Source organism: Haliotis cracherodii, unplaced genomic scaffold (genome assembly GCF_022045235.1).
Source record: "Haliotis cracherodii isolate W230 unplaced genomic scaffold, xgHalCrac1.p SCAF_7, whole genome shotgun sequence".
NCBI classification, from domain to species: Eukaryota; Metazoa; Mollusca; class Gastropoda; order Lepetellida; family Haliotidae; genus Haliotis; species Haliotis cracherodii.
This window is the reverse complement of record NW_027266330.1, coordinates 13,704,122-13,732,045: the sequence shown is the minus strand read 5'-3', so window position 1 is coordinate 13,732,045 and position 27,924 is coordinate 13,704,122. Positions and strand designations below refer to the sequence as shown.

Below are 27,924 nucleotides of genomic sequence, written 5' to 3'. Positions count from 1 at the left end.
GGAGAAATACTGTTTCTCTCAATTGAGTGCATTATGAATAAGAGAGAAACTGCTTTCTCCTCAGCGGTATGCAATGGCTAAGAGAGGTAATTAGCTTGGGTATGTTACAGGTATAAATAAGGGGCGTGGAAAGCAGCTCGTCTCTCTCGCTAGTCAGCACGGCAGTAACACTGAACATAAGTTTTGTAATCCATTATTAATATGTATGATTGATCAAAATATTTATGTATGTTTCTGTTTGGAGAATTTCAATTCTGACGAGAAGGATTGTGCGATCGGGGAAGATGTGAAGTGTGGGAATTTTCATTGAGCAGTTACGCCCCTGTCGGGTTGGTTTATATATGTACCATTATGTTTCTGAGTTGGTTGACGAGTTGTCATAATACGTGAAAAAGTTATTTGTAATCCATTCAGTTTTGGAAGTTAGGCTGGCGAGCCGTCATTATACGCTCGTGGAATAAATGATGTAAATATATATTTCGTTATGGATGGGGCTGACGAGTCATTATGATACGTGCAAGAATTATGGCCTTAATGTATAATTGGTGATGGAGTAGGCTGGCGAGTCTTTATAATACGAGTGTAATGAATGTATATCCCATTATGTATTTGGCTGAAGTCAGTATACCTTGCTAACATGCTCATTTTAAGTCCTAACACTGTATACCTCATAAGGTTTATGTACATCAAATAGATATTCTATAAACTCCCCAGAAAAGAGACTGTTGTCTTCGTTGGGAGAACACGGTCCAGAGCAATGTTGGTTTTTGATCCTACGACACAAATCTTAGACACAGACACAGACACACACACACACACACACACACACACACACACACGCACGCACGCACGCGCGCACACACACACACGCACGCACGCACGCACACACTCAAGTGAAGAGTAGGTTCTTCACAACTAAATCTTTATTAATCTCACCATGTGCTTAAACTCGATGGATGATGCCAACATTCCTCTCGTCTGATGTTAACTTTGTAATTATGAAATTTTTGTTCTTAAAATGTTTTCATTTAGCCTAAAATATCCAAACATTACCACATTTAAATATTCTAAATCCATAGATTTTCAAATGAATACATCGTTTTTTTTATGTTCATGAAACCAAACAGTGGGATTTCACAGATTGCATTTAATAACACAAAAAAGTTCTGTTCTGTGTGTCACAGAACGTGTGCAGGGGGCACGGATGGCCAAGTCGTCTGAGGCGCCGTGATTCGCTGTGCAGAGTTGCGTCCCTTGGGCACGCCAGAAACCTATGATTGTGGGTTCGAATCCCGGTTCGCCCCGATTATGTTTCTAGGTTTGTCAGCACCATACCCGTGATCGTGGGTTTCACCGAAGTGGTAAACTTCTGAGACCTGCATCACTTCGGGCTTTCCTCCCACATTAAGCTGACACGCCGTGATATAACTGGAATACTGTTAAAAGCGGCGTTAAACCTAACTCACTCACAGAACGTGTGCACACACTGATTGCAACCCTAGATATACTCTGCAAAAAAACGCGAAAGTGATTTTGAATGACTGTATATTTAATATATAATATAAATAATCAACAGAGGCTAATCGATTGTTCAAAACTTGCACAAATCAGTATCATTAACCCAGGTTCCATATGACACACATGGAACAGTAGATTTTCAAGGTGAAGGGCATCTGTTCTCAATATTTTGTATCTTGTAATCATATTCCAAATTGTGGCCTGGTAATTGTTCTCCCATTCTGCCTGCAGTGCTTGTGCAAACAGTGGGAGATTATGTGATTGTTGCTGACGTGCTCGCAGTCGTTGAACCAGTACCCGTGAAGGTCCAGGTTAGAATAGGTCTTCAGCAACCCATGCTTGCCGTAAAAGGCGACTGTGCTTGTCGTAAGAGGCGACTAACGGGATCGGGTGGTCAGTCTCCCTGACTTGGTTGATGCATGTCATCATCCCAATTGCGTGGATCGATGCTCATGATGTCAATCACTGGATTTTCTGGTCCAGACTCGATTATTTCCAGACCGCCGTCATCTAGCTGTAATATTGCTGAGTGCGGCGTTAAACAACAAACAACCAACAACCAACCCTATTGTATGGATAGATACTCATGATGTCAATCACTGTATTGTCTGACGCAGACTCGGTTATTTACAGACCGCCGTCATATATAGCTGGAATATTGCTGAGTGCAACGTTCATCTTTCTACAGGACTGACTCGACTCTTACTCACTGCCGAAGTGTTGCTATTATCTCACGTGATCAAATGCCACGCGTACTTGTGGTCTAGGGGGCACGGGTGGCCAAGTCGTCTTAGGCGCCGCGATTCGCTGTGCAGAGTTGCGTCCCTTGGGCACGCCAGAAACCTAGGATTGTGGTTTAGAATCCTGGTTCGCCCCGATTATGTGTCTAGGTTTCTCAGCACCATACCCGTGATCGTGGGTTTCACCGAAGTGGTAAACGTCTGAGACCTGCATAACTTCGGGCTTTCCTCCCACATTAAGCTGACACGCCGTGATATAACTGGAATGTTGTTAAAAGCGGCGTAAAACCCAACTCACTCACTCACTCACTTGTGGTCTAACATATCAGACTAATTTAACACCCTGGGAAAGAAAAGTATACGCGCTTGGTGGATAGTGGCTAAAAATTGAAATCACCAAGAAATGCTTATTCAATGGCAATGTATTTTTTACCGGCATCTTAGTTGTGTTTTAAGTTTGCAGTATTTTGGCGACGGTTTTCAGGCTTGTAACGTTTTGATAACGTTTGTATTTTGGGGTCTGATCCAATTAACGAGTGTATTCTTTCTTAGGCCTGCAGTTCATCCCCTCAAAAACAAGGGGAGAAACTTTCCGTTTGGCCTCTTCGTGGAAGACAATATCTGACCGGTGAAGATTCCGGGGTAGAATAGGTCTTCAGCAACCTATACTTGCCGTAAAAGGCGACTATGCTTGTCGTTAGAGGCAACTAACGGGATCGTGTGGTCAGGCTCGCTGACTTGGTTGATGCATGTCATCCATCCCAATTGCGTGGATCGATGCTCATGATGTCAATCACTGGATTGTCTGGTCCAGACTCGATTAGTTTACAGATCGCCATCATCTAGCTATAATATTGCTGAGTGCGGCGATTAACAACAAACAAACTGGAAGACAATATCTGAAAATATTTTACGTACGCTTCAGTGACTATTGAACGAATAATACTTTTCGTTCATTCTCCTTGAAGTTTTGCAGTTCAATTGTCAAGTATGTGTTTATCTCTACATTTATTAAAAAGCCTTAATTTGAGGCTCTGAAATTTTGACTGTGACCAGTGCGTCAGGAAGACGTGAAAACAATGACCCACAACCTTTGTAAGTGAACAAGATGTCATATACCCCCTGGAAAAGCTAACCACTTTGTTTGTTGTTTGATAGGCATTACTTAGAAGTTGACGGATGACAAGATAGACACAATTTTTTTATGGATAACAACTTCTTTAATACTGTAAAAGTCTTGCTTGACAACGGTATAAGGATCTATACCGAAACATCGCCTTTTACAGTATTAAAGAAGTTGTTATCCATAAAAAATTGTGTCTATCTTGTCACTTTGTTTGTGTTCATATATCCCGAACTTCCATGTACACTTTGGAAATATGGTATTAACCTCACTTTGATAGTTGTCTAAGGCACTACAGACATCTGCTGAAACATTGGTTCAGATTACGATGTATCTTCCCCCAGACGGACAAAGAACTTGCCCCATGGGACACTCGAAAACTTAGATTTAGATACCGATTTCGGTTTCTGTGTATCAATGGGAGTGTCACTTTGTAATTAATTTGTTTGTTTGTTTGTTTGTTTGTTTAATCCCGCACTCAGCAATACTCCAGCTATATGACGGCGGTCTGTAAATAATCGAGTCTGGACCAGACAATCATGTGATTGACATAAATCAGCTTATAGAACACAACTTGGTTGGTTTGTTGTTTTACGTCGCACTCAGCAATATTCCAGCTATATTACGGCGGTCTGTAAATAATCGAGTCGGGACCACACAATCCAGTGATTGACATCATGAGCATGGATCCGCGCAACAGGGATCAGTGACATGTATTAACCAAGTCAGCGAGCCTGACCACCCGATCCCGTTAGTCGCCTTTTACGTCAAGCATAGTCGCCTTTTACGGCAATCATGGGTTGCTGAAAACCTATTCTACCCCGGATCTTCACGGCAATCCGATCCGGGGGATGGAGGTGGGGTAGGGTCAGCAAAAATCAGCTTATAGAACACAACAGGCAAATCCAATCCATCCGCTTTAAAACAAAAATAACCTGCACAAGGACACAATGGTTCACAATGGTTCCCTCGGGTTTAAACTTTCCGAAATGCTCAATACAAGTAACCCAATTTGGATCAGGGTGTTGTGGTGTATTATATAGGTACGTAATCCACAATCATCATACGCTACGTTCATGAGCCACAAATGAAATCCAATCCCAATTATTAGACATTATGATGCTCTAGCCATATTATCCTTTGTGTTCAGAAAGTGTTTCCACACAACGCGCACGTAATCGGGATTGTGTGGGAAATCCCCATTCTATAAATAGACAATTTAAAGTAGCATGTTCGTTTCATTCATTAGAACACAATAGTAACGTAAACATGAGGAATGCATTTTTGGGCAGTTAGAACAGATTCTAGATAGGACGATCCTGCATCCACATCTACGAATAAAAATATCGATTTTAAAGGATCCGGAAACAAAATATAAAACTATCATATACATCAACCAGAATAGGATACTATAAACTTCACCACACGATCTCACATCATATCGGTTTGTTTGTTGGCTCCGAAAGTTCACTTTGATGTTCAGTGGTCGGAAAAGAAGACAACCACTTTTAGTTTTAAAACACTGTCGGGCAAAAGAACGTTACATTTACAAAGTGGACGTGACCAAAAACGTCCAAACCTCATGAAGACGTTCCTAGGCTGAAGGCATGTGCAGTCGCCGAAACACTGCACACTTAAGGTCCAAAACACTACTATATATATGATACCTGTATCAAATACATCACCCTCGAATAATTATTTCGTGTGTATTTCATTAATAGCTACCATCAAACATCGACAATGCATATTTATTTTTTTGGCAGTGTTTGACTGTACTCTCACAGATTGAGAGTAATTTATGATATTTTAGTCGGATCCTTTTCTAATCGGATGGAATTATCATTGACAAGTTTAATGCTTCAAGTGATGTTAATCTGTTCTCTTGACACCTGGCCCGTGAAGATCCGGGGTAGAATAGGTATTCAGCAACCCATGCTTGCCGTAAAAGGCGACTATGTTTGTCGTAAGAGGCGACTAAGGGGATCGGGTGGTCAGGATCGCTGACATGGTTGATGCACGTCATCGATCCTAATAGGGTGGATCGATGCTCATGATGTCAATCATTGGATTGTCTAGTCCAGACTCGACTATTTACAGACCGCCGTCACATAGCTGGAATAGTGCTGAGCGCTACGTTTAACAACAAAACAACCAACCAACCCTTGACACCTGCTAATATCCTAAGAACTTATAAAAAATATTATATTTTTATATTTTTTATGTGGAGTTACATTTTAGGAATTCCTTTCTTCTGAACATAATAAGATTATTATGAGGTTATTATTGCCCTTCACCCTTTACCCATAGTCTGTATGTATTTAAGTAAGGATGTACTTTAATATAATATTTTCTATGAGAAAATGGACCCCAAATAAAGTTGTTTGATAAAATTAGTATGAGTGTCACGAGAACCAAGCATCAATCTGTTGAAGGCTTCTTGCATGTACCAAACTCTATTTGCATGGACAAATTGAAAATTAATTACCCATCGAAATCCTGCTCCATCAGCATACATCATTATTAAGATTCATTAATGAACGACGTATAAAACATGTCCTGAACTTTGCTGACGTTAATTACATCCTTGCTGCAGTCGATTTGAAACGCCACAGATGTTTGACTGGCACGTCGGGGTAATGGATATAGCTGTCACCACCCACGTGACAGATCGTCATTCCAACATGGCTGCACTTCCGGGTTGACTGGGGGCAGATTTATCTTCCGCCTGGGTGGGACAGAGAAATAAAATAGTGTAGTATCTTGGAGAAAACATACTGTTTGTTTGTTTGTTTGTTTATTTGTTTGTTTGTTTGTTTGTTTAACGTCGCACTCAGCAATATTCCAGCTGTATGACGGCGGTCTGTAAATAATCGAGTCTGGACCAGACAATCCAGGGATTGACATCATGAGCATCGATCCACGTACTTGGGATACGATGACATGCATCAAACAAGTCAGCGAGCCTGACCACCCGATCCCGTTAGTCGCCTCTTCCGACAAGCATAATATCCTTGGTTTGCTGAAGACCTATTCTACCCCGGATCTAAAAAACACACAGAGGAAACTGAAAAGTTGTTTTTGTTGTGGATGCTGGTGCTGGTGTTGATGCTGGTGGTTGTGGTGGTAGACTTGTTGTTTGGTGGTGGTGACAGGATAACTGATGACATAACTTATAATATTCAGAGAGGCTACTCTCTCACTCACTCACTCACTCACTCACTCACTCACCCACCCTCACACAAACTCTTACTCACTCACACGCAAACACACCAACTCACTCACTCACTCACCCATTCACCCATTCACCCACACACCCACTAACTTTGAAAACATTATTTACGTAACTCAAAACCTGAGCGGCGTAAAGCACAAATCATTCTCTCCCTTCTTTTCATCACCAAATCAAACGGCTCTAATCACCAGATGTCACTCGGAGATCACAGCAGAACCACTGGCTGATCTAGTGATTGTATCTCCCGCTGCATATTGCTTGCCCTATCACCCCGCCAGCGCCGTATACCCCTATCACCAGCCACTACCTACCTACCGACACACGCTAAGATACCACACACCCCAACCACTGCGGTCTGTGTCAGTGACACACACAGTGTTTACACAAGGCTTCGTTTCAGAAGCTCTGGTTTTGACGACCTGGTCCACTTTTAACTAAATAAGGACATACAGTAAACTACGGTTATAACGAACTCAAGGGACCACTGCTTTTAGTTCTTAATAACCGTAGTTCGTTATAAGCATATATACAGCAACTGGCCTGGACTAAGAAATAAGTTCGTTACATCGGTCAGTTCGTTATAAGCGTGTTCGTTATAAACGTAGTGTACTGTGCTTAGAAGTGCGAGGCAACTAAAGTACGATATGTAATGACGTTGCTTGACATGGTGTGGTTATATAATTTTGGTAACATACAATATGTTGTGGACCAAAAGACGTTAAAAGATGGTACTTGTTGTTACTCTGTCTGGCGCTCGGCATTAAGGGGCTAAAACAAGGACTGGTGGGCTCGGAGTCAGTATACTGTGTCTGAGTGGGGTATTCATGTTAAACTGCGGCATGGTATCTCATAGAGCTAGCACTATAAATCGGCATTAGTCCGGACTAGTACAAGCAGCCACACACATACATACACGTGCATGCACGTCGCTATATAAGTGCAATGATCTTGGACGCGACGTTAAACCCCATTTCACCTCACCTCACCAATATGTTGTGGACCAAAGACGGAGCAACTATTTAATACTACACCCAACGGTTTGATTAAGTCGATTTGTCTGTTTGTTTGTTGTTTAACGCCGCAATATTCCAACTTTATGGAGGCGGTCTGCAAAATTAATAACCTGAGCTGGACGAGACAATCCAGTGATTGACATCCTGAGCATGGATTTATGTAATTGGGATGCGATGACATGCATCAACCAAGTCATCGAGCCTTACCACCCGATCCCGTTAGTCGCCTCTCAGGACAAGCATTGGATGCTGAAGACCAGTTCTAACCCGGATCTTCACAGGAAGCGCCGTTCCAAGCACTTATGAATTATATGGAAGCCTGTGAGCTAGACGAGGAGGAAAGCCCTGGATGCAGGTTGTGGTTGAGACCCATAAGGAGAAATCCAAGAGCAGAGGTATATTGTTGACAGACCACGGGTCATAATCCAAGCGAACCTGGAAATCGAACCCGCGATTAGCAGATCCTGGTACGGCGGAGTTGAAATGTGACGCCGTAGACTACTGTGCTACCCACACCCTTCCTCAGTATCTTCCACATTCAAAAGTCACTGTGACCATCCGATACCCATTTTAGCGTCATCGCCTGTATACATCTCGTGAGGACACCAAAATTTGTTCAAGAGGTTCGAATCCGATTTTCAATTTGGTTGCCATGGCATCTCTAATGAAGAGCTTATTGATGGCCATTATTCGGCCAGTTTTGTTCAAAATGTAATGAAACTTGGAATGTGTTCAGTTTGTAGTGGGACTCGAGACCAATGTTTCGTTTTTGGCAATAGTTATAAGTTTGATCATATTTTATAACTTCTTGTTTGTTGCTAAACACGAACTCAGCAATATTCCAGCTATATGACGGCGGTCTGTAAATACTCGAGTCTGGATCAGACAACCAAGTGATTTACATCATGAGCATCGATCCACGCAATTGGGATACGATGATATGCATCAACCAAGTCAGCGAGCCTGGCCACCCGATCGCGTTAGTCGCCTCTTACGACAAGCATAGTCGTATATTTTATAACCATTGTGTTTTGGCCACGTTCTTAAATAATCTTTTTTTCCTCTGTAAACTGAGGAAGCTGAAGTTTGCCATGTTACGTGTTGTTTTATTATTTGTTAAAATCCAGAGACTTTCGTGTTAGTGTTTATTCCTCAGGTTTTATTCAGAAACTTTCGGGTTTTGGTTGACAATTTGATCAGTTGACTGCATATCCACGTGAGCTGCAGTTCTGTAACACTAGTTGTATCGCCTTTTCGGAGAAGGCCTCTTCTGCCCCGGTTTGCCCTTTAAGAAAAATGATAATTGTTTGTTTGTTGTTTAACTCCGAACTCAGCAATATTCCAGCTATAGGACGGCGGTCTGTAAATAATCTAGTCTGGACCAGACAATCCAGTGATTGACATCATGAGCATCGATCCACGCGATTTGGATACGAAGCCATGCATCAACCAAGTCAGCGAGCCTGACCACCCGTTAGTCGCCTTTTACGACAATGATGGGTTGCTGAAGACCTATTCTAACCCGGATCGCGAAAAATAATAACGATGAAAGAATTCGCTGTATTATAAAGAAAAATGTTGCTATGGAAACTAAATCAAATTTCTTCATTTAGCCTCTATTGGATGTGTTGAGTAATATGCAAACCACTACTGTCAAAATAATCTGCATTTTAAAAAAGTTTGGTTTGGATCGAAAAACATGCTGAGTTATGTTAAAAACCACGCCCACCATACTAACAGCCTGCTATTGCCTATGTGTTATCAGTACCTAAGACGTGCATAGCTGATCCCAGCCTAGTTGTCAAGGGGCAACATGTCCAATCTGACATAGAGTACAGGGTACATGGAATAGTTTTTCTTGAACGTATATTTAATCACTCTTGATTTTTTTTTAGTTATGCATATCAGATGTCCATCAAAAAATATTGTAGCTGAATTATTTCAACGTGACAAGCGTTGGAAGAGGCTTAGGAACAAAAGTACGTATGCTTATCTGGTTGTCATTTACGTATGAGTGAATAGATTCTTCCTCGCTTTCAGCAATATTCCAGAAATATATTTGGCATGGACACTTGAAATGGGTTTCACATTGTACCCATGTGGGGAATCGAACTCGGGTCTTCGGCGTAACGAGCGAACGTTTTAAGCACTAGGCTAGTATGAGAACATATAAACGTATAAATATGTTCTGCCTTGATATCACGGCATATGGACGCAATAGGCTCCATACGTTACACCATGCGAAGAGACGAACGCAAGACTACAAGCCCGCCGTACACGCGGTACGCAAACATGATTATAATGCATACGGATATAACGTACTAGTTATAACTTACAAGCCGTTATAACGTACTAATCGTTATAACGTACCATATACAATTCACGCGAGCAGTGATTCCTCTGTAGCGAATATGCGGCTTCAGCCAACTGGTGTTCCAACTTTTAGAGCGAGTGAGTTGTGTTTAACGCCGCTTTTAACAGTATTCCAGTTATAGCACGGTGTGTATGATTAATGTTCGAGAAAAGCCCGAAGTGATGCAGGTCTCAGACTTTTACCACTTCGGTAAAAACCCACGAGCATGGAAATGGTGCTGAAAAACCTAGAAACCTAATCGGGAGAAACGGGATTCGAACCCACAATCATAGGTTCCTGGCGTGCCCAAGGGACGCAACTCTTCACAGCGAATCGCGGCGCCTTAGACGACTGGGCCACCCGTGCCGAGAGACATAAACTCAGTATATTCTTACGTGGATAGCGAACTGGTCAAACGTGGTCAGTGTCTCACCATCAGTGGAGACTCAGACATTATATCTCGCCTACACGGAATAAATATACGATAAGCAGATACCTACTTGTATTTAGCAATCAAAATCAATAACCCAACAACGGTCCAAATAAATCATAGCCATGATGTTAAAACCAGGCAAAAGACCGAGCAAAGATTTCACAATTGATTACTTTTATTTAAATTAAAGGTTAGCCTTAATGTCATTAAAATAACCTTCAACTATCAGTACACGTTGAAGTTAACATTTTATGTGCCTCTTTCAGTGACGTTACATAATAGTCAGGTAAATACAGGTAAGTACACATGTAAGGGTCTCTGTTCACGTTGCCTGGGGGCGTAATCCGATACGCGGCTAAGTCTAACGTTACATCATACGTGTAAGAGCGATTGTACACACTGGGGATACGGCTTGTCACGAGAGACCATTGCAAGGTATGGCCTTGATGCAGTGATGGTATTTCACAGGCTGGCGAAATTAACATTTTAGGATCGGTGTGTAATCAATTGACCTCTTTATTGGTTCAACGTGAACTTGTGACCTGTGTGGTCTCGTCAATGCGTTCTACCTGTATATTAGAACCTGTGATTTGGCGCTTATGGGACTTTGTTAACGCTGAAGGCTCGCGGCGACTCGCGGCGACTGAGAGACGTGTGTGCGTATACCGATATCGTCTCGGCCAAGGTTGCGCTACAGGATTATCAGTACGCTGGGGACAGTCGTGTGCACATGGAGTATTGTATCTCACTACCTGTCGATCCTGCCATGGTAAGTATTGATGTTTCTGATTGAAATGTATGTTCCTCATGGAGCTGAGAATGCAATTTGGAGCCTTATTGATTCGATCACCTGACTAATGATATCATGTTGGAAATGTGAGAATTTACATCCGTGGTGAGAGTCGTGAGTCTTTCAAGTGAGAGTCCGATATCGCAGCAGCAGTATATGTCGCAGTAACAGCAGCAGCAGCACTAGTAGTAGTAGTAGTAGTAGTAGAAGTATAGTGTATAGATGTAACAGTATTAGTTGTGCAGCAGTAGTGGCACTAGTGGCAGTAGTAGTAGTAGCAGTAGTAGAAGTAGAAGAAGTAGAAGTAGTAGTAGTAGTAGTAGTAGTAGTAGTAGTAGTAGTAGTAGTAGTAGTAGTAGTAGTAGTTGTTGTTGTTGTTGTTGTTGTTGTTGTTGTTGTTGTTGCTGTAGCAGTAGTAAAGTAATGATATATATATTATTTTATATACTACCACACAAACCCTCCCACCCAACCCCACAGCAACAACACACCACACTCACGCGCACACACACCTCTGTCCACAGACCAGTGAAGATACGGGTTAGAATAGGTCTTCAGAAACCCATGCTTGCCGTAAAAGTCGACTATGCATGTTGTAAGAGGCGACTAACGGGATCGGGTCGTCAGGCTCGCTGACTTGGTTGATACATGTCATCGATCACAACTGCGTGGATCCATGCTAATTATGTCAATTACTGGATTGTCTGGTCCAGACTCGATTATTTACAGACCACCGTCATATAGCTGGAATATTGCTGAGTGTGGCGTTAAACAACAAACAAAACCTCTGTCCACACATTTTGCGTTCGACCCGTGAAGATTCCGGGGTAGAATAGGTCTTCAGCAACCCATACTTGCCGTAAAAGTCGACTATGCATGTTGTAAGAGGCGACTAACGGGATCGGGTGGTCAGGCTCGCTGACTTGGTTGATGCATGTCATCGATCCCAATTGCGTGGATCGATGCTCATGTTGTCAATCACTGGATTGTCTGGTCCTGACTCGATTATTTACAGACCACCGTCATATAGCTGGAATATTGCTGAGTGTGGCGTTACACAACAAACAAAACCTCTGTCCACGCATTTTGCGTTCCATTCGTGATTTCTTCAGCTGCGAGAATATTCCTGACAGCGGCGTAAATCTATATTCACTCACTAACGATGAAAGACATATGTTGGTGTTCAGTATTCTACTGAGACAAAACTGTTGATCATATGAGATACATCAGGGCGGTTGTTAGTGTGTAGGTCAACACTTCTACAGATAACCTCGTCAACAACAGTACACTGCGTTCATAAAAAGTTGGTTTGACGATAATGGCGAGAGTCAAACTGTCTGGAGCATCTCGTTATCGCTTTGTAAAAATGCAGGTGACACATGATACAGTCCTTGACGAACAGGTGCGGTAGCACTAAGGGTCATATACTGATGATTATAAATAACGGAACATAGAATAAGATGTGATGTGAAATTGGGTTTAACGTCGCGTCCAAGATCATTGCACTTATATAGCGACGTGCACGTACGTGTGTGTGTGGCTGATTGTACTAGTACGGACTGATGCCGATTTATAGTGCTAGCTCACTGAGATACCATGCCGCAGTTTAACATGAATACCCCACTCAGACACAGTATACTGACTCCGAGCCGACCAGTCCTTGTTTTAGCCCCTCCAGACAGAGTAACAACAAGTACCATCTTTTAACGTCTTTTGGTATGACGTGGTCGGGGATCGAACCCCGGACCTTCCGCTCTCCGGGCGGACGCTCTACCACTAGACCACGTAGGCGGTACATAGAATAAGAGCGAGTTGGAACGTATGACCGACACAAAACGAAAGACAGGTATTGTCGTGAAGGGCGAAATCTTTAAGGGCAAGTTAATTGAACATAGCAACTTTGCAGATCTTAATAAATTAGGGCATACTTAATCTCAAATGCTTGACCAAAATCAAATTTGAAAAAAGGAAATAGCATAAACAAACGATAAAGGTATAGCTAGATCGTCACCTGGACACAAAAAAATCGCCACTCGGGTTAAAACGGGTTCCCGATGTTTGTCGCGCTGCGAAATTTCAACGAATTTATAATCACATGACAGGGCTTTTTTGTCTGTACATCCGTTTGATTACCATGTCCATAACTTATGCCAAGAACTAGTGAAAAGAGAAAATACTTTCAGACCACTCAGTTGTCTTTGACAGGCATTCATTCTGTGGAATAGGACCAATGCAGCAGGTTGTGTGTATTGTACCCAAACAGGATGATAGTCATAATCTACTACTACCACTACTACTACTACCACTACCACCACTACTACCACCACTACCGCAAACACTACTACTACTACTACTACTACTGACCCGTGAAGATCCGGGGTAGAATAGGTCTTCAGCAACCCATGTTCGCCGTAAAAGGAGACTTGTTGACGTAAGAGGGGACTAACGGGATAGGGTGGACAGGCCCGCAGACTTGGTTGATGCATGTCATCAATCCCATTTGCGTTGATCGATGCTCATGATGTCAATCACTGGATTGTCTGGTCCAGACTCGATTGTTTACAGACCGCCGTCATATAGCTGGAATATAGCTGAGTGCGGCGTTAAACAACAAACAAACAAACAAAACGTAGATGACCCTTCAATAATGACGCTAAGTATAAATTGAGTGTTTGTTTGTTTGTTTGTTGTGAACACCGCACTCAACAATATTCCTGCTGTATGACGGGAGTTATAGGGAGTGAGTGAGTTTGGTGCCGGTGTGTCTGCGTGTCGGTGTGTCGGTGTGTCGGCGTGTCGGCGTGTCGGTGTGTCGGTGTGTCTGCGTGTCGGTGTGTCGGTGTGTCGGTGTATCGGCGTGTCGGTGTGTCGGTGTATCGGCGTGTTGGTGTGTCGGTGTGTCGGTGTGTTGGTGTGTCGGTGTGTCGGTGTGTTGGTGTGTTGGTGTGTTGGTGTGTTGGTGTATCGGTGTGTCTGCGTGTCGGTGTGTCGGTGTATCGGCGTGTCGCGCGAAGTCACCATAATAGGTCAAAAGCTTCACGGATTTATGCATATGGGTATTATCTGGTATTCGACGCTGTTGAACTTTTAGCGCCCTTGGGGACTCGGGTTAGATTTGAACCTTGACCTAAAACAGCCAATCAATGGATTGGTCATGCGGGATCGGTGACATGGTTGTTACCGACGACGTAAGATGTTGCTCATAATATCAATCAGTGGATTGTCTCGTCCAAACTCGATATTTACAGTCCGTCGTCACACCGCCAGGATAAACTCGCCTTTTCGCGAACACTTGGTGTCATCACTATCCGACAGTTATTCATAAACACATGCTCATGATACCGTCGGAATCGTACAAAGGACTCTATATGGTGGCTAAAAATGAAACAAACAAGAGATGTAACAAATTGTATATTTGGGATAACACTTTCTTAGTAAAGTACAGATTCTAGTACTTGTTTGGGTTGAGTCCCGTCTGGGATTCGAACCAACTCTTGCCAGAGTGAGGCACCTAATTGCCAGCACACACAGTCAGCGAACTAACCCACTCAGCCACCGAGGCTTCCCCAAACAAGAGACGGTTATTCGATGGTGATGCATTTGATACGAGTATCATAGTTGGGTTTTCGGCCTTACGTTTGCGGCGTTTCGGCGACTGTTTTTAACCCGGTGACGTTTTGATAACGTTTGTAATATATATTTTTTTATAAAATCGAACTTCCAGTTGTATACTTTCTTTTACAGTTAAGATGGAATATTGCTGAGTGCGGTGTTAAACAACAAACAAAACGTTATGTTTCAAGAAGTTTTTAATGTTTCATGACGACTTTTTCAAATCAAAACTTAAGTTCAAGGTTAATACGTTTGTAGTTTCTACATCAGAATATGTAGCACTCAAACCAATGATAAGCGAACTATTCTTGTCACCTTGACCCTTCTAGCTTCACTGCCAGATGAAGGAAATTACGATTTGAGAAATTAATTAAATGTCAGTTCAAACTGTGCCTTTCATGGAACAACAATGTCAGGAATTTTTATGTTTCGACCATATGTTCATATGAAGCTTATTAATAAGTAACAGCCGTTGGGGCATTAGGAATATGGGTCGTGCTGTACAGTACAGCATTGGAAAGAGGGGGGCGTTTTAAACTAACACTTGTCTCGATTTTTACTAACACAGTTAAAAACAAGGGTTTTTGTTTCATGTTCAACTCCGCACTCAGGAATAATCACTTAATAATCAAGTTTGGACAAGACAATTTTGTGATTACTCTCATGAGCATCGATCCACGCAATTGAGATAAAATGACATGCATCAACCAAGTCAGTGAGCCTGACCACCTGATTCGGTTAGTCTCCTCTTACGACAAGCATAGTCGCCTCTTTTACGACAAGCATGGGTTGCTGGTGATTAATTCTAACCGGATCTTCACGGGGTATAAAACCTATATACACATGTCTAGTATCGTATCAGTAATAAAACGTAACAACTTGGTCATAGATATCAGATACAACTGTAACACCTGCAAAGTAACAACGAAATGACAGGACCTGTATGTTTATCGCCAGGCAGACGGGGTAATACAATATATGACAATAATATAAGTTAAAACAATTACGGTTGCTCGTGTATATGAAAAAGAAGAAGATATAATTAGGTATGGCTCGTCGTTTTAGAAAGACCATCTATGGTTAACATTTGCGTAGTAACTTTACAGTCACGTGAAGATCCGGGGTAGAATAGGTCTTCAGCAACCCATGTTTGCCATTAAAGGCGACTATGCTTGTCGTTAGAGGCGACTAATGGGATTGGGTGGGTGGTCAGGCTCGCTGACTTGGTTAATGCATGTTATCGTATTCCAATTGCGTGGATCGATGCTCATGATGTCAATCACTGTATTGTCTGGTCCAGACTCGAATATTTACAGACCGCCGTCATATAGCTGGAATAATGCTGAGTTCGGCGTTAAACAACAAACAAACAAACAAAAGTGACTTTACAATCATAATTATATTGTTATACAAAACAATTTGGTTATCAGTTAGAATAACATTATTGTTCCTAACAGTTTTGAATACCCTTTTTAACAATATCTATTACAATCATATTTACATTAGAGAACATACACATACATGTAGCTATGAATTGTTCTCTGGGGTTGTTATAGATCGACAATAATCAAATTACATCTACTTAACCCGAACACGAAATTGGTCAAATTCACCGGATAATACCACTTGATTTAATATTTCTTTGATATCCAAAACGGAGGTATATACATCTCCACTGACGTGTTTCACTCGAACTGAAATATATATCTTATTTCTTGTTCCGATCTCGAATCCTACTTCCTGAGAATGTATCTGATATTGTTTCCTGTCGGCGATCCTTAGATTCCTTAGAAACACTCCGTTTTAAAACATATATTATAGAAACTTTATATTATTCAAATAGATGAAAGTTGCTCTACGAAACCCCAAAAGTCTTTGTCGTCGTATGGCTATTATAAAATATAGCCATCGCAATGCAGTTTTCATGGGACGTCATATACGCGCTATAACGAGGGGATTGCTGACGTAATAAAGAGAAGATAACTCTGTCCGGCTATTCTAAAACATGGCGGACTCTGTGAGCTGACGATAAATGCACAAATCTCGAATTATAAGGTAAATGATGTGAGATTTATGAAACAACGCTCATTTGACGTATTCTGTGGGTGATCCCAGTGATGTTGTTGTGGTTTTTATTTTTATAGTCTTATCTGTCAATAATGTTGAGTGTTCAAAACGCCTAATCGCCCGGAATGTCACCATGGTCACCGGAGGAGACTCGACAATATAATACTTTGATGGCATTGTCAAAATTTATTAGTGAAACGAGTTGATTGGAACTGAATTCTTTTGAAAGCGATCACGGGATTACTGCTGTGTGGGTAAATTATATTTGAGAGATACTGTATCATACATGTAGATCAATGTTGAAACTGAGCATCTGAGGTGTTGCATTGTGATATGATATCGATTGGCCTAGATTGATTTCGAAATAATGAATTTCACAATGACAATATGGTTTGATCTGAGACTGGTCGTCTCAACACCATCAACATGAATTGACAAGTGAACTTTACCCCATCCAAACACGTATATTGTATATACGTCTGTGCCCCATCCCACATGTAACAATGGGGCCAAGTACTAAGACCGTAAGGACGGAATGTTCTAAAAGTCTAAATAGGTCTAAACCTAAACATTTGCTAAAGGTAACCAAGAGCTGAAAGTTTGAAAAATTGAGATCAGATAAAGGTGAGACAATTGGTAGTGTAAGGGTGTCTCCCTGAATCCTGCCATCTTGCCAAAAGATTAATTTCGCAATGAATATGTTTCTTGTTCCATGTTAGCAGTCTGAAATCCGAGTCCAGTCTGTGCCAAAGCTTTGATTGAGGGGTGCAGGCTGATACGGCACCGATTTCTCTATTTTTGATAACCATAAGAACGATTTATGTAGAAGTATATATGCTTTATTTACATGCTTTATTATGTTATGTTGTACTATATATTAGGGCTATTCTGGTCACGTTACGATACATATCTCGATATGCAGTGCTAAAAAAGGAAGACTTAAAGCATGTCAAGATTGAACCTTTCATGATTTTGGAACAGTCAAAATTATTTTATAATACCAAGACTACTGAAGTTGTTCAACTTTCCTTCAAAACAATTCAAAGTTCAAACACCAGAAAATAATTAATGCACTCCACCAGTGATACAACTTCAAAGAATTTTGATGCAATGGTTGAAGAAATCGTATCTGAATTTATTGTTTTATGAGGAATAATTTATTCCAATATCGTGTTACCTTAGTTGCAGCTTTTACTTTATATATATTTATAATTATAAGAACCACAAGGGTAGCATTTTGGTAATGGTTATTGCTGTTGCAGGATATTTTTACGTATGGAACAATTTGACCAGTCACTCTAGGGACTTCCCGTGCTACATGTATTTCGATTTTTAATATATGTATCCATTTTCTAGCAACTAAAGTTCGTTTCAATGCGTCAAAAGCGGTAATCTGACCGTGGTTGCTGTATCTCTTCACACACTTAATGAAAACAATATCAAATGAAATTTTGAATAAAATTGATAAAATATATGACAAACACAAGTCCAGATTTACAATGAACACGTTTTTAATAACAAGATAGTATAATAATGGTATTGAATTGCGTACTTCAGCATTTGCTGACTGGTGTATTTTCGGTGTTATGTGCTTGCGGTGATCAGCTGATAATGTTTTATGAGATGGGGGAAAAACATCTGTCGGTGTAAAACCTGAGATTTTTAAAAATGTAAGTACGTTTTTGGGAGCCATGCATTAGCGCGCGCTATAACCAAGGTAGCGGTTTATTGAAATGCACAATAGCGAGGAAATGCTGTACTTGAGATTTGCGTTCCGTATCGTGGCATATCGATAAATGGGCCCACGTTTATCGTATATCGTATCGTGGGTCAAGTATCGCGATGCATCGGAATGTCGGTGTATCGTTTCACCCTTACTATGTATGTTTTCCGTGGGCAGGGACTAGGGCTGCAACGATACAGGAAGGTCACGATACGATACGCATCTCGATATTCTGGTCACGATACGATACGTATCTCGGTACGCAATGATAAAAAAACAAGACTTAAATCATGTCAAGATTGCACCTTTCATGATTTTGGAATAGTCAAAATTGTTTTATAATAACAAGACTACTGAAGTTGTTCAGCTTCAAAGTGGAACTTTCTCTAACTTTCCTTAAAAACAATTCAAAGTTCAAACACCAGAAAATAATTAATGTGCACCACCAGTGATACAACGTCAAAGAATTTTGATGCAATGGTCGAAGAAATTGTATCTGAAATTATTGTTTCATCAAGAATAATATATTCCAATAGCATGTTACCTTAGTTGCAGCTTTTATTGTATATATATTTAAAATTATAAGAACCACAAGTGTAGCATTTTGGAACTGGTGATTGCTGTTGCAGGATATGTTTACGTATGGAACAATTTTGACCAGTCCCCCTAGGGACTTCCCGTGCTACATGTATTTCGATATATATATATATTAGCCAAATTGCCACAAATACGACTTTTAACGAGTCAAAGTATGGCATTTTTAATATATGTATCCATTCAATAGCAACTGAAGTTCGTTTCAATGCGTCAAAAGCGGTAATCTCACTGTGGTTTGTATCTCTTCACACACGATTTCATATAACTTAATGAAAACAATATTAAATGAAATTTTGAAAAAAAACTATTAAAATATATTACAAACACAAGTCCAGATATACAATGAACACGTTTTAAGAACAAGATAGTATGATAATGGTATTGAATTGCGTGCTTCAGTTCGGATTTGCTGACAGATATTTCCATTGTTACGTGCTTGCGGGGATCAGCTGATAATGTTTTTTGACATGGGGAAAAACATCTGTCGGTGTAAAACCTGAGCTTATTAAAAATGTAAGTACGTTTTTTGGAGCCATGCGTTACCACGCTATAACCAAGTTAGCGGTTTAGTGAAAGGCACAATAGCGAGAAAACGCTGTTCTTGAGATTTGCGTTCCGTATCGTGGCGTATCGATAAATAGGCCTACGTTTATCGTATATCGTATCGTGGGTCAAGTATCGCGATGCATCGGAATATCGGTGTATCGTTGCACCCTTAGCAGGGACACCATCTGTTATGGATCCACAGAAACATTCTTGTGGTGTTGGCTGCTGGCAGAAAGGGGAGATATACATGAAATATCTATAAAATTACTATCTATTTCCTACTTACCATGCTCATTGAGATAAATATTAAATATATAGTATGCCTGTAGTCCAATTTCTTGACATTTCCGCCAGATTCAGTTTCAACATCGAGTTTGTTTGAGTAGTAGTGATGTTTTCACAATAACTATAGTTGGAACAGAGGCTAATTTGTGATGGAAACTTGTTTCAATTGGAACAGAGGCTAATTTGTGATGGAAACTTGTTTCAAGGGGATTAACATTTCACAATTATTTGTGTTTGTAAGTGACCATATGAGTTTAATTTCATTTATTTTACTTGAAAGCATGTAATGTTTTCACAATAAGTTAAGTTGCGCCACCCAATCAGAGTCGGCAAGTAAATTGGAGTAGAGGCTAGTTTCTAATGTAAACTTGTTTTAACATTTCACAATTGTCTGTGTGTGCATGTGACCATGTGAGTTTTATTTCATGTATTTCAGTACCAAGGTAAAAAAAAAAAAGGTGCCATGTTCTCATAGCCTTTTTCCCTTTAGGCGAGGTGACGTTTTTCGCCAATCAGTACTGTTTTCGGTCGGTGACGTTTTCCTGAGGTGCCATTTCAGTTATAACCCTTTTTGAGTGTACCAGCCTGATCTTGGCTATCAGCATCAATATATATTAATTTTGTTGTTAATATTAGACTGGTAGTATAGTATTACTAGCTGAGCTTTCTGGACCAAAAAGAATTTTTATTGACCTAGGCTTCAGACTAGCGGCTAAAGTTGCAGAACTCTGAGTCTATTCCAAATATGACTAAAATATTGTTAAAAAACTGGCAGACATTGATTAAATAACATGAAGAAGCAGACTCCCGATTCCTGCGGTCAGAATTGTCTTAGTGTCCCAGTACACAATGTGTTGTTTTCTCCTCAGACACACCCTCCACACAAGCCATCAGGATCAGCTATGAAGGAATCGCGATCAGATGTTGACGCGGACATGAAGTACAATCTCTCTCTGTGTGGCAGTGGTTTCCTGGGGATATACCACCTGGGTGTGGCCTCGTGTTTAGTCAACCATGGGCAGACACTTCTCTCGAAAGTGGACACCATTGCAGGGGCATCAGCAGGGTCTCTGACGGCCGCCATTCTGGTTATTGCTCAAGATAAAGTGCCAGTAAGTACCCACTGTAGATTCTGATTGTACTGGAGTGAATGAGTATTGTTTTACGCCGCTTTTAGCAATATTCTAGCAATATCACTGCGGGGGACACCAGAAATGGGCTTCACACATTGTATCCAGTCGGGAATTGAACCGGGGTCTTTGGCGTGACGAGTGACGATTGTACTGGAAATCATTGTGGTTATTTTTGATGCAAAGAATGTGATGCCGCATCTGTTTGAGTCCACATCAGTGTTAGAAATTGGCACTAGTCATATTGTCCTTACCAAACTGGCCAACAGTTAAGGTATCATAAGGACTAGTAGAAATTTGCCCTTTTTAAGGTTTTGCTATATATGTTATCATTATAGACTAGTGGACTAAAACTGTTAGTTTCTACCGCTGCACATTGGGATATCATGCTGATTTAGCTTACCTTACGTTATCATACTGGCTTCTGATTGGTTAAGATGCCCTTCTCACATCAGTTTATCCGTATGTATTGGGTAAAGGAAGTAACTCAGTTCGTTTGCGTCATCTGCAACACGTTTTTGCAAGCTCAGTGAAACTGCTGTAGTTATATTCCAGACCTGTATGAATGACTTTTGGTAAGAAATATTTGTTGTAAACCGGACCCTTGAGGCATATAGTCAGAGCTCCAGATAACATTTTGAGCAATTGAGTTTTTACTTGAAGGTTTCTATTTTAATTGGGTTATTACATTTTTCATTGGGTAACCAATATTTTTTCACTCACCTATTCATCACTCTATTGGTTGTTCCCAAAATGAGTTAGCATTTTGAGATTTAAAAAAAAATGAAATAATGTCTATAACGGTTCTAAATATAGGCTTGACTCGGAAAGTAAATTAGCTCGTAATTTTGTTTTGGAAATTAGCTCTGTTGTAGGCATGCTGGAAAAGCAGGTCTTTCTTAGCGCATTGCATCAAATTACGTGAGCACCTTGATTTAAAGCATGAAAAGATTCAGAAAATATCTGTTGACGCGAGTTAGTAGTATACATGCTTTGCAAATCCTGAAATCAATTGGAATCTGCACGGCAATTTCGTTTCGCGATTTTGATTGGACTTTGCATAGGCTTGGTAGTCCAGCCAAAATATCAGTCCATAATACCAGTCTAGTTCGGCAAGGATGACAACTGGACTTTCAAAGTCAGTTAACTCCCTTCCCTCGAGAAGATGTGGCGATATATATGTCTATGAGCAGGTGATGACAAATCACCAACATGTTTGCATTTGTAATTGTTTACCCTTTTCATTCCGTGATTACTGGCTGCTCATGATGATGTACAGAATATTAAGCTCTTCATGTACATCCTCATCAATATCATCACTTCCTTCTCCAGGAATCTGTGGACTTCACCAAGAACCTGGCGAAGGAGATCCGGTCGAAGCCTCTGGGGGTGTTGACGCCGCGCTACAGCCTCCTGAAGACTGTGGAGAAGTTCCTGGAGGGGATGCTGCCTCAGAACGCCCACAAGACGGCATCAGGGAAACTGTTCATCTCACTCACCAACGTGGACACGAAAAAGAACGAGATCATGTCCCAGTTTGACAGCAGAGATGAACTCATAAAGGTACGGATTCTTGTCCGAGTCAGTTTGGTTCAACGCCATTTTGAACAGTAAAACAGTTATGTCATGAAGGGTCAATGAGAACCCAGGGGTTTAAGCCACAGAGTTGTCCCCCCTAGCTAGGGTTAGAATTGGTCCTCAGCAACCCATGCTTGTCGAGGAGGCGACTGCCGGGATCGGGTGGTCAGCCTTGCTGACTTGGTTGATACATGGTATCATATCCCAATTATGTTGATCAATGCTCAAGATGTCAAAGACTGGAATGTCTGGTCCAGACTCGATTATTTACAGACCGCCGTCATATAGCTGGAATATTGCTGAGTGCGGCGTTAAACAACAAACCAACCAACCAATATAATGACATGACATGGCGTCCATAGGGGTCATTGACAGGACAGCATAATAGCAACGTCAAATGTGCTAGTTCTATTATATCCAGATCATATTACCGCCTCATGGTGGATTCAAGGGCGTGGTGCATAGGAATATTCCTGAGTGCGGCGTTAAACAACAAACAAACAAAACCATTGCCTTTGTTTGTTGAATTCCCTGAAGTGTTAAGCACCTACAACCTTCTTCCATATTAGTTGCTTTTTTGTTGTTCAAATTGTTGTTTAACGTCACAATATGCAATATTCCAACTATATGACAGCAGCATGTACATAATCAAAACTGGGCCACCAAACAATGCAGAGACTAATATTGTGAGCAACGTTCCACCTCATCAGGTGATGACACACAAAGAACCAAGTCAACGTGTCTGACCAAACGATCCATTAGGCCACCGTCTACGACCTGCAACGGTTGCTGGGGACCTGTTCTAACCCAAAACCTCCACTGGGTTCGTCCCACAATTATGTTGATAATGTATAATGTATACTGAAATACTGTTCATAGTCACTAAGCATTGAGTCTGGCTAACTGAACAATGCTGAGTTGTGTCCCTTAGTTGAGAAAGTTGTTGGTTCACGTTCAGCAGCGTGTAAACTACCATGACCCTCTGTGTGTCATCAGCCAATCTATGCTTAGTCACCAGCCTCTTTCCAGGGCAAGAGCGTTAACCGACTGTAAAAATCCAGTTTCCACCCTTGCTGAACTAGGCCGGAATTTCCAGTCGCTATTACGAGTTATGTCCCTTATGTGTCGCTCCTATTGACCAATCAGATTCCACCTTTCATATCACTTGCATTTGCTTCAAACAAAATGGCGCCCCTAGTCAAGACAATCTGATCAATAATCAAATCTATATTGTGATAAAATGGGTCTTACTTCACGAAGTGCATCAAACCACATAAACACCTTGATTAAAAACATGAAGAGATTTGGAATACATCTGTTGACCAAAATCTGCATGGCAGTTTACGGACCAGATGTCGATTTCGGTACATGATTTTGATTGGACTTTGCATAGACTCGTTAGTCCAGCCAATATAACTCCATAATTCCAGCCTAGTTCAACTGTAATGTTGTTTCCAAATTTGCATAAACATGATTTAGCCTCCTATCTCTTGCAGCTGAAATATTTTCCAGTTCCTTTCTGTGGGGAATATACTGCTGCTTGTATGTTTAAATTGGAGCTGCATCCACTTTTGATATACATTTGCAAATACAGTAGTTTGTAACCATGGCAACATGTGTGTATTTGTATCTCCAGGCCCTGATTGCCAGTAGCTATATCCCCGGTTATGCAGGACTTAAACCCCCCAAGATCAAGGGACATGTGAGTAGCATCTCCTGTTAAATGTGTATTGTCATGTGTTGAATGTGTAAAATCTTATGTTGAATGTGTGGCATCTCATGTGAAATGTGTGGCATCTCGTGTTGAATGTGTAACATCTCATGTTGAATGTGTAACATCTTGTGTTGAATGTGTGGCACCTCATGTTGAATGTGTGACATCTCGTGTTGAATGTGTAACATCTTATGTTGAATGTGTAGCATCTTGTGTTGAATGTGTGGCACCTCATGTTGAATGTGTGGCATCTCATGTTGAATGTATGTCATCTCATGTTGAATGTGTGACATCTCATGTTGAATGTGTGGTATCTTTTGTTGAATGTGTAGAATCTTATGTTGAATGTGTAGAATCTCATGTTGAATGTGGGGCATCTCATGTTGAATGTGGGGCATCTCATGTTGAATGTAGCTTCTCGTGTTGAATGTGTGGCATCTTGTGTTGAATGTGTGGCATCTCATGTTGAATGTGTTGCATCTCATGTTGAATGTGTGACATCTCATGTTGAATGTGTGGCATCTCGTGTTGAATGTGTAAAAACTTATGTTGAATGTGTTGCATCTCATGTTGAATGTAGCTTCTCGTGTTGAATGTGTGGCATCTTGTGTTGAATATATGGCATCTCATGTTGAATGTGTGGCATCTCATGTTGAATGTGTGGCATCTCATGTTGAATGTGTGGCATCTCATGTATATATGTTATCATTATAAGGACTAGTTGTCTAAAACTGTTAGTTTCTAACGCTGAATAAGTGCTGGTCTGGTGGTCTAGTGTTATTTTCGAGACGAACAAAGTAATGTAAATTTGTTGGACTTTTTAAAACCAGCAACCTAAACAACCCTGCGTAGTACAGTGGTTACCTTCTTGGTTTCTCTTTCTAATCGCACAAAGAAATAATGAACCGTTTTGGGTCAGCACTATTGTGTCTTGTCAAGATCCTACACGACCTGTAGATGCTTCTATATGCTGGTCCTTTGGACCACTGAGATATTTTGGTCAGTGTCAAACACTGATATTCCCATCTGTTACCATGGTAATGCAAGAGCAATGTTCTTCCTTGCAGCGATACATCGATGGTGGTGTCACCAACAACCTCCCATCTCTCCGCGGCACAGGGAGGAACATCACTGTGTCCCCATTTTCTGGTCGCCAAGACATCTGTCCCCGCGACAAGGCAGGGAAGGGAATGTTCTTCCGACACAGTAAACAAGACTTCCAGGTGAACTTCAACAACCTGGTTCGTGTCACACATGCTCTGTTTCCCCCAAAACAGAAGACTCTGGCCCAGTATTTTGAAATGGGAGAGAGAGATGCCAGTCGGTTTCTCAGAAGGGAGGGCTTGTACGACACACCCAAACCTAGACCTGTCTACAAGAAGGTTACCCAGTATGAGTCAACTGTATAATGGCCTGTTATCTTGTATTTTTTCACAGATTCTTTCTGCTGTGCAGAGTTACTTACCCTTCGTATGCCTGGATCTGCTCGTTGTGGGTTTGAATCACAAATTAGCTCTGATTATGATATTAAGATCCTTCCTGTCTTCATCAGACTTATGTATCGCTTTGGGCATTTCTCCCATTTTAAGCTGACAATTACAAACAATTTCACTCAGCATCAGTTATTTATTAAATGCCCAGCTTCTGCAGTTACATATATCCTCAGTGTTCATCTATGCAATGTCCAGATAGGCATGGTAAGGATATCTTCCGTCTCTGTTACCATGGTTACACAGATCATCATTTGCTTTCAAATTTGGTTGCGTAGATATTCATTGTGACTGAAACACTTAGTGTTTTAAGGGAGCATCCTTTTGATTTGTGTTGACAGGGTGGGGTATTGTCTTGATAACAGTCTCTTTTGTTTAGCAATAACAATAGTCATCAAGCAATGTTATGTTTGTGAAAAAAGACCCTGGAACCTTCCTCTTCAGCAACTCATTCTTGCTGTAAAAGGCGACTATGCTTGTCATAAGAGGCGACTAATGGGATCAGGTGGTCACACTCGCTGACTTGGTTGATACATGTCATTGATCCCAATTGCGCGGATCGATGCGCATGATATCAATCACTGGATTGTCTGGTCCAAACTCGATTATTTACAGACCGCCGTCATATAGCTGGAATATTGCTGGGTGCTGCGTAAAACAACAAACAAACAAACCAAATCCTCTAAAGCATGAAATCAAACCAGCCATTGTCACGAACTATTTGTTCAACAGCTGCTCATCTCATTGCTGTATGTATGAAGGGAGATAACCTTGTAAATATGTCTTCTCATCCTTACAGTATGTGTTATGTACTGTGTTTTGTAAATATGTAAATAGGCCATGAATAACAAGTCACAGTGGTGTTTTGTGTTTAATCTGCGTCCAGATGTCTGTTGTCAGTGTGGCTGGAGAGCGAGACCATGTAGTGTCTTGTACTAGTTGTAGTCGGTCACCTGGACGTGATATTTATACAATGATCATTCATTGAATCATTCTGTTTTCCTATGGAAACGGTGGACGATGCGGGTAAATGAGCGTGGAACAATGACATCAGAAAGATTTTGAACAGTATGAATTTTTAATGTTGAAAGTGATGTTTAGTCAGTTTTGTGGAAATATTTCATGGATGGTATGAGCAATCATTATTCATTGAATAATGTAAAGCATACGGTTGTTCCTTGAATATATACTCACCACCAATGAAACGCAAACTATAGAAACATATAGAGAAGTTTGTTAGTTAAGAAGAGATGTACCATTTCTTGACAAAACTAACAATCAGTTAAGTGTTACCACAGAGTGTCTTTATTCTTATCACAATATGCTGCACATGATTTCAAAACTTTACATGCTAATCTTGCACGAGACAGATGGTGCATCTGGAGTCATGGATCTATGACGTCACGTGTGATGCGTTCATGAGCGTTGGTTCACACAAAAATAACACTATGTTCGTTTGTGCATCGGACCAATATGACATCGCTTGACTATAAGTAATGTTTCCTGTATTAACTATCATGTATGGTCCTCACGTTTCTTTTGTCGGTGAGTATATTACACAAATGATACAAAGTTTGAAATTTAATTTATTTTGTGACTTTTTATTTAGTTGAGCTTTGTCATGATTGAAATTTGGGACATTTTCCAGGGTACATTGTGTTACAGATATCTAAACATGATCAGTCATTGTTCTGATATTTATCAGGGTTTTTTTCTGTTGTAATTTTTTTTTTTGTGGGCGGGGGGAGGGGTGGGGGGTGGGGGGAGGAGGTGGTTGGTAGGGGAGGGTGGTATTTGATTAGAAAATGCAAATCTTAAGCTTCATGGAAAACACCTATTAAGCATGTTAAAAATAGATTATGCTTGTGTGTTTCTCATTGTTTGGGGTTTGGCACTGTTCATCTTCTGTAGATTGTGTTCACAGTTGAATACTGGCACTTACAGATGTGTTCATCATTGGAGAACCTGATGTTTGGTATC

General features: G+C 40.9%; 1 protein-coding gene across 1 annotated transcript; it reads left to right on the top strand.

The window, feature by feature from the left end:
- Nucleotides 1-16,818: 16,818 nt before the first annotated feature.
- On the top strand, nt 16,819-27,655 carry LOC139447673 (patatin-like phospholipase domain-containing protein 4). Its single transcript, XM_071229102.1, has 5 exons — nt 16,819-16,869; nt 20,902-21,144; nt 22,495-22,725; nt 24,377-24,442; nt 25,522-27,655. The coding sequence occupies exons 2-5, from the start codon at nt 20,935-20,937 to the stop codon at nt 25,861-25,863; spliced, it is 849 nt and encodes a 282-aa protein (XP_071085203.1). The 5' UTR covers nt 16,819-16,869; nt 20,902-20,934; the 3' UTR covers nt 25,864-27,655.
- Nucleotides 27,656-27,924: the final 269 nt, after the last annotated feature.

Bases quoted from the DNA above. Each gene is read 5' to 3' on its own strand.
- LOC139447673 (XM_071229102.1), top strand. From the start codon at position 20,935: ATGAAGGAATCGCGATCAGATGTTGACGCGGACATGAAGTACAATCTC. The intron at 21,145-22,494 runs GTAAGTACCCAC...TTCCTTCTCCAG, and splicing joins TTGCTCAAGATAAAGTGCCA to GAATCTGTGGACTTCACCAA. The intron at 24,443-25,521 runs GTGAGTAGCATC...TCTTCCTTGCAG, and splicing joins CCCCCAAGATCAAGGGACAT to CGATACATCGATGGTGGTGT.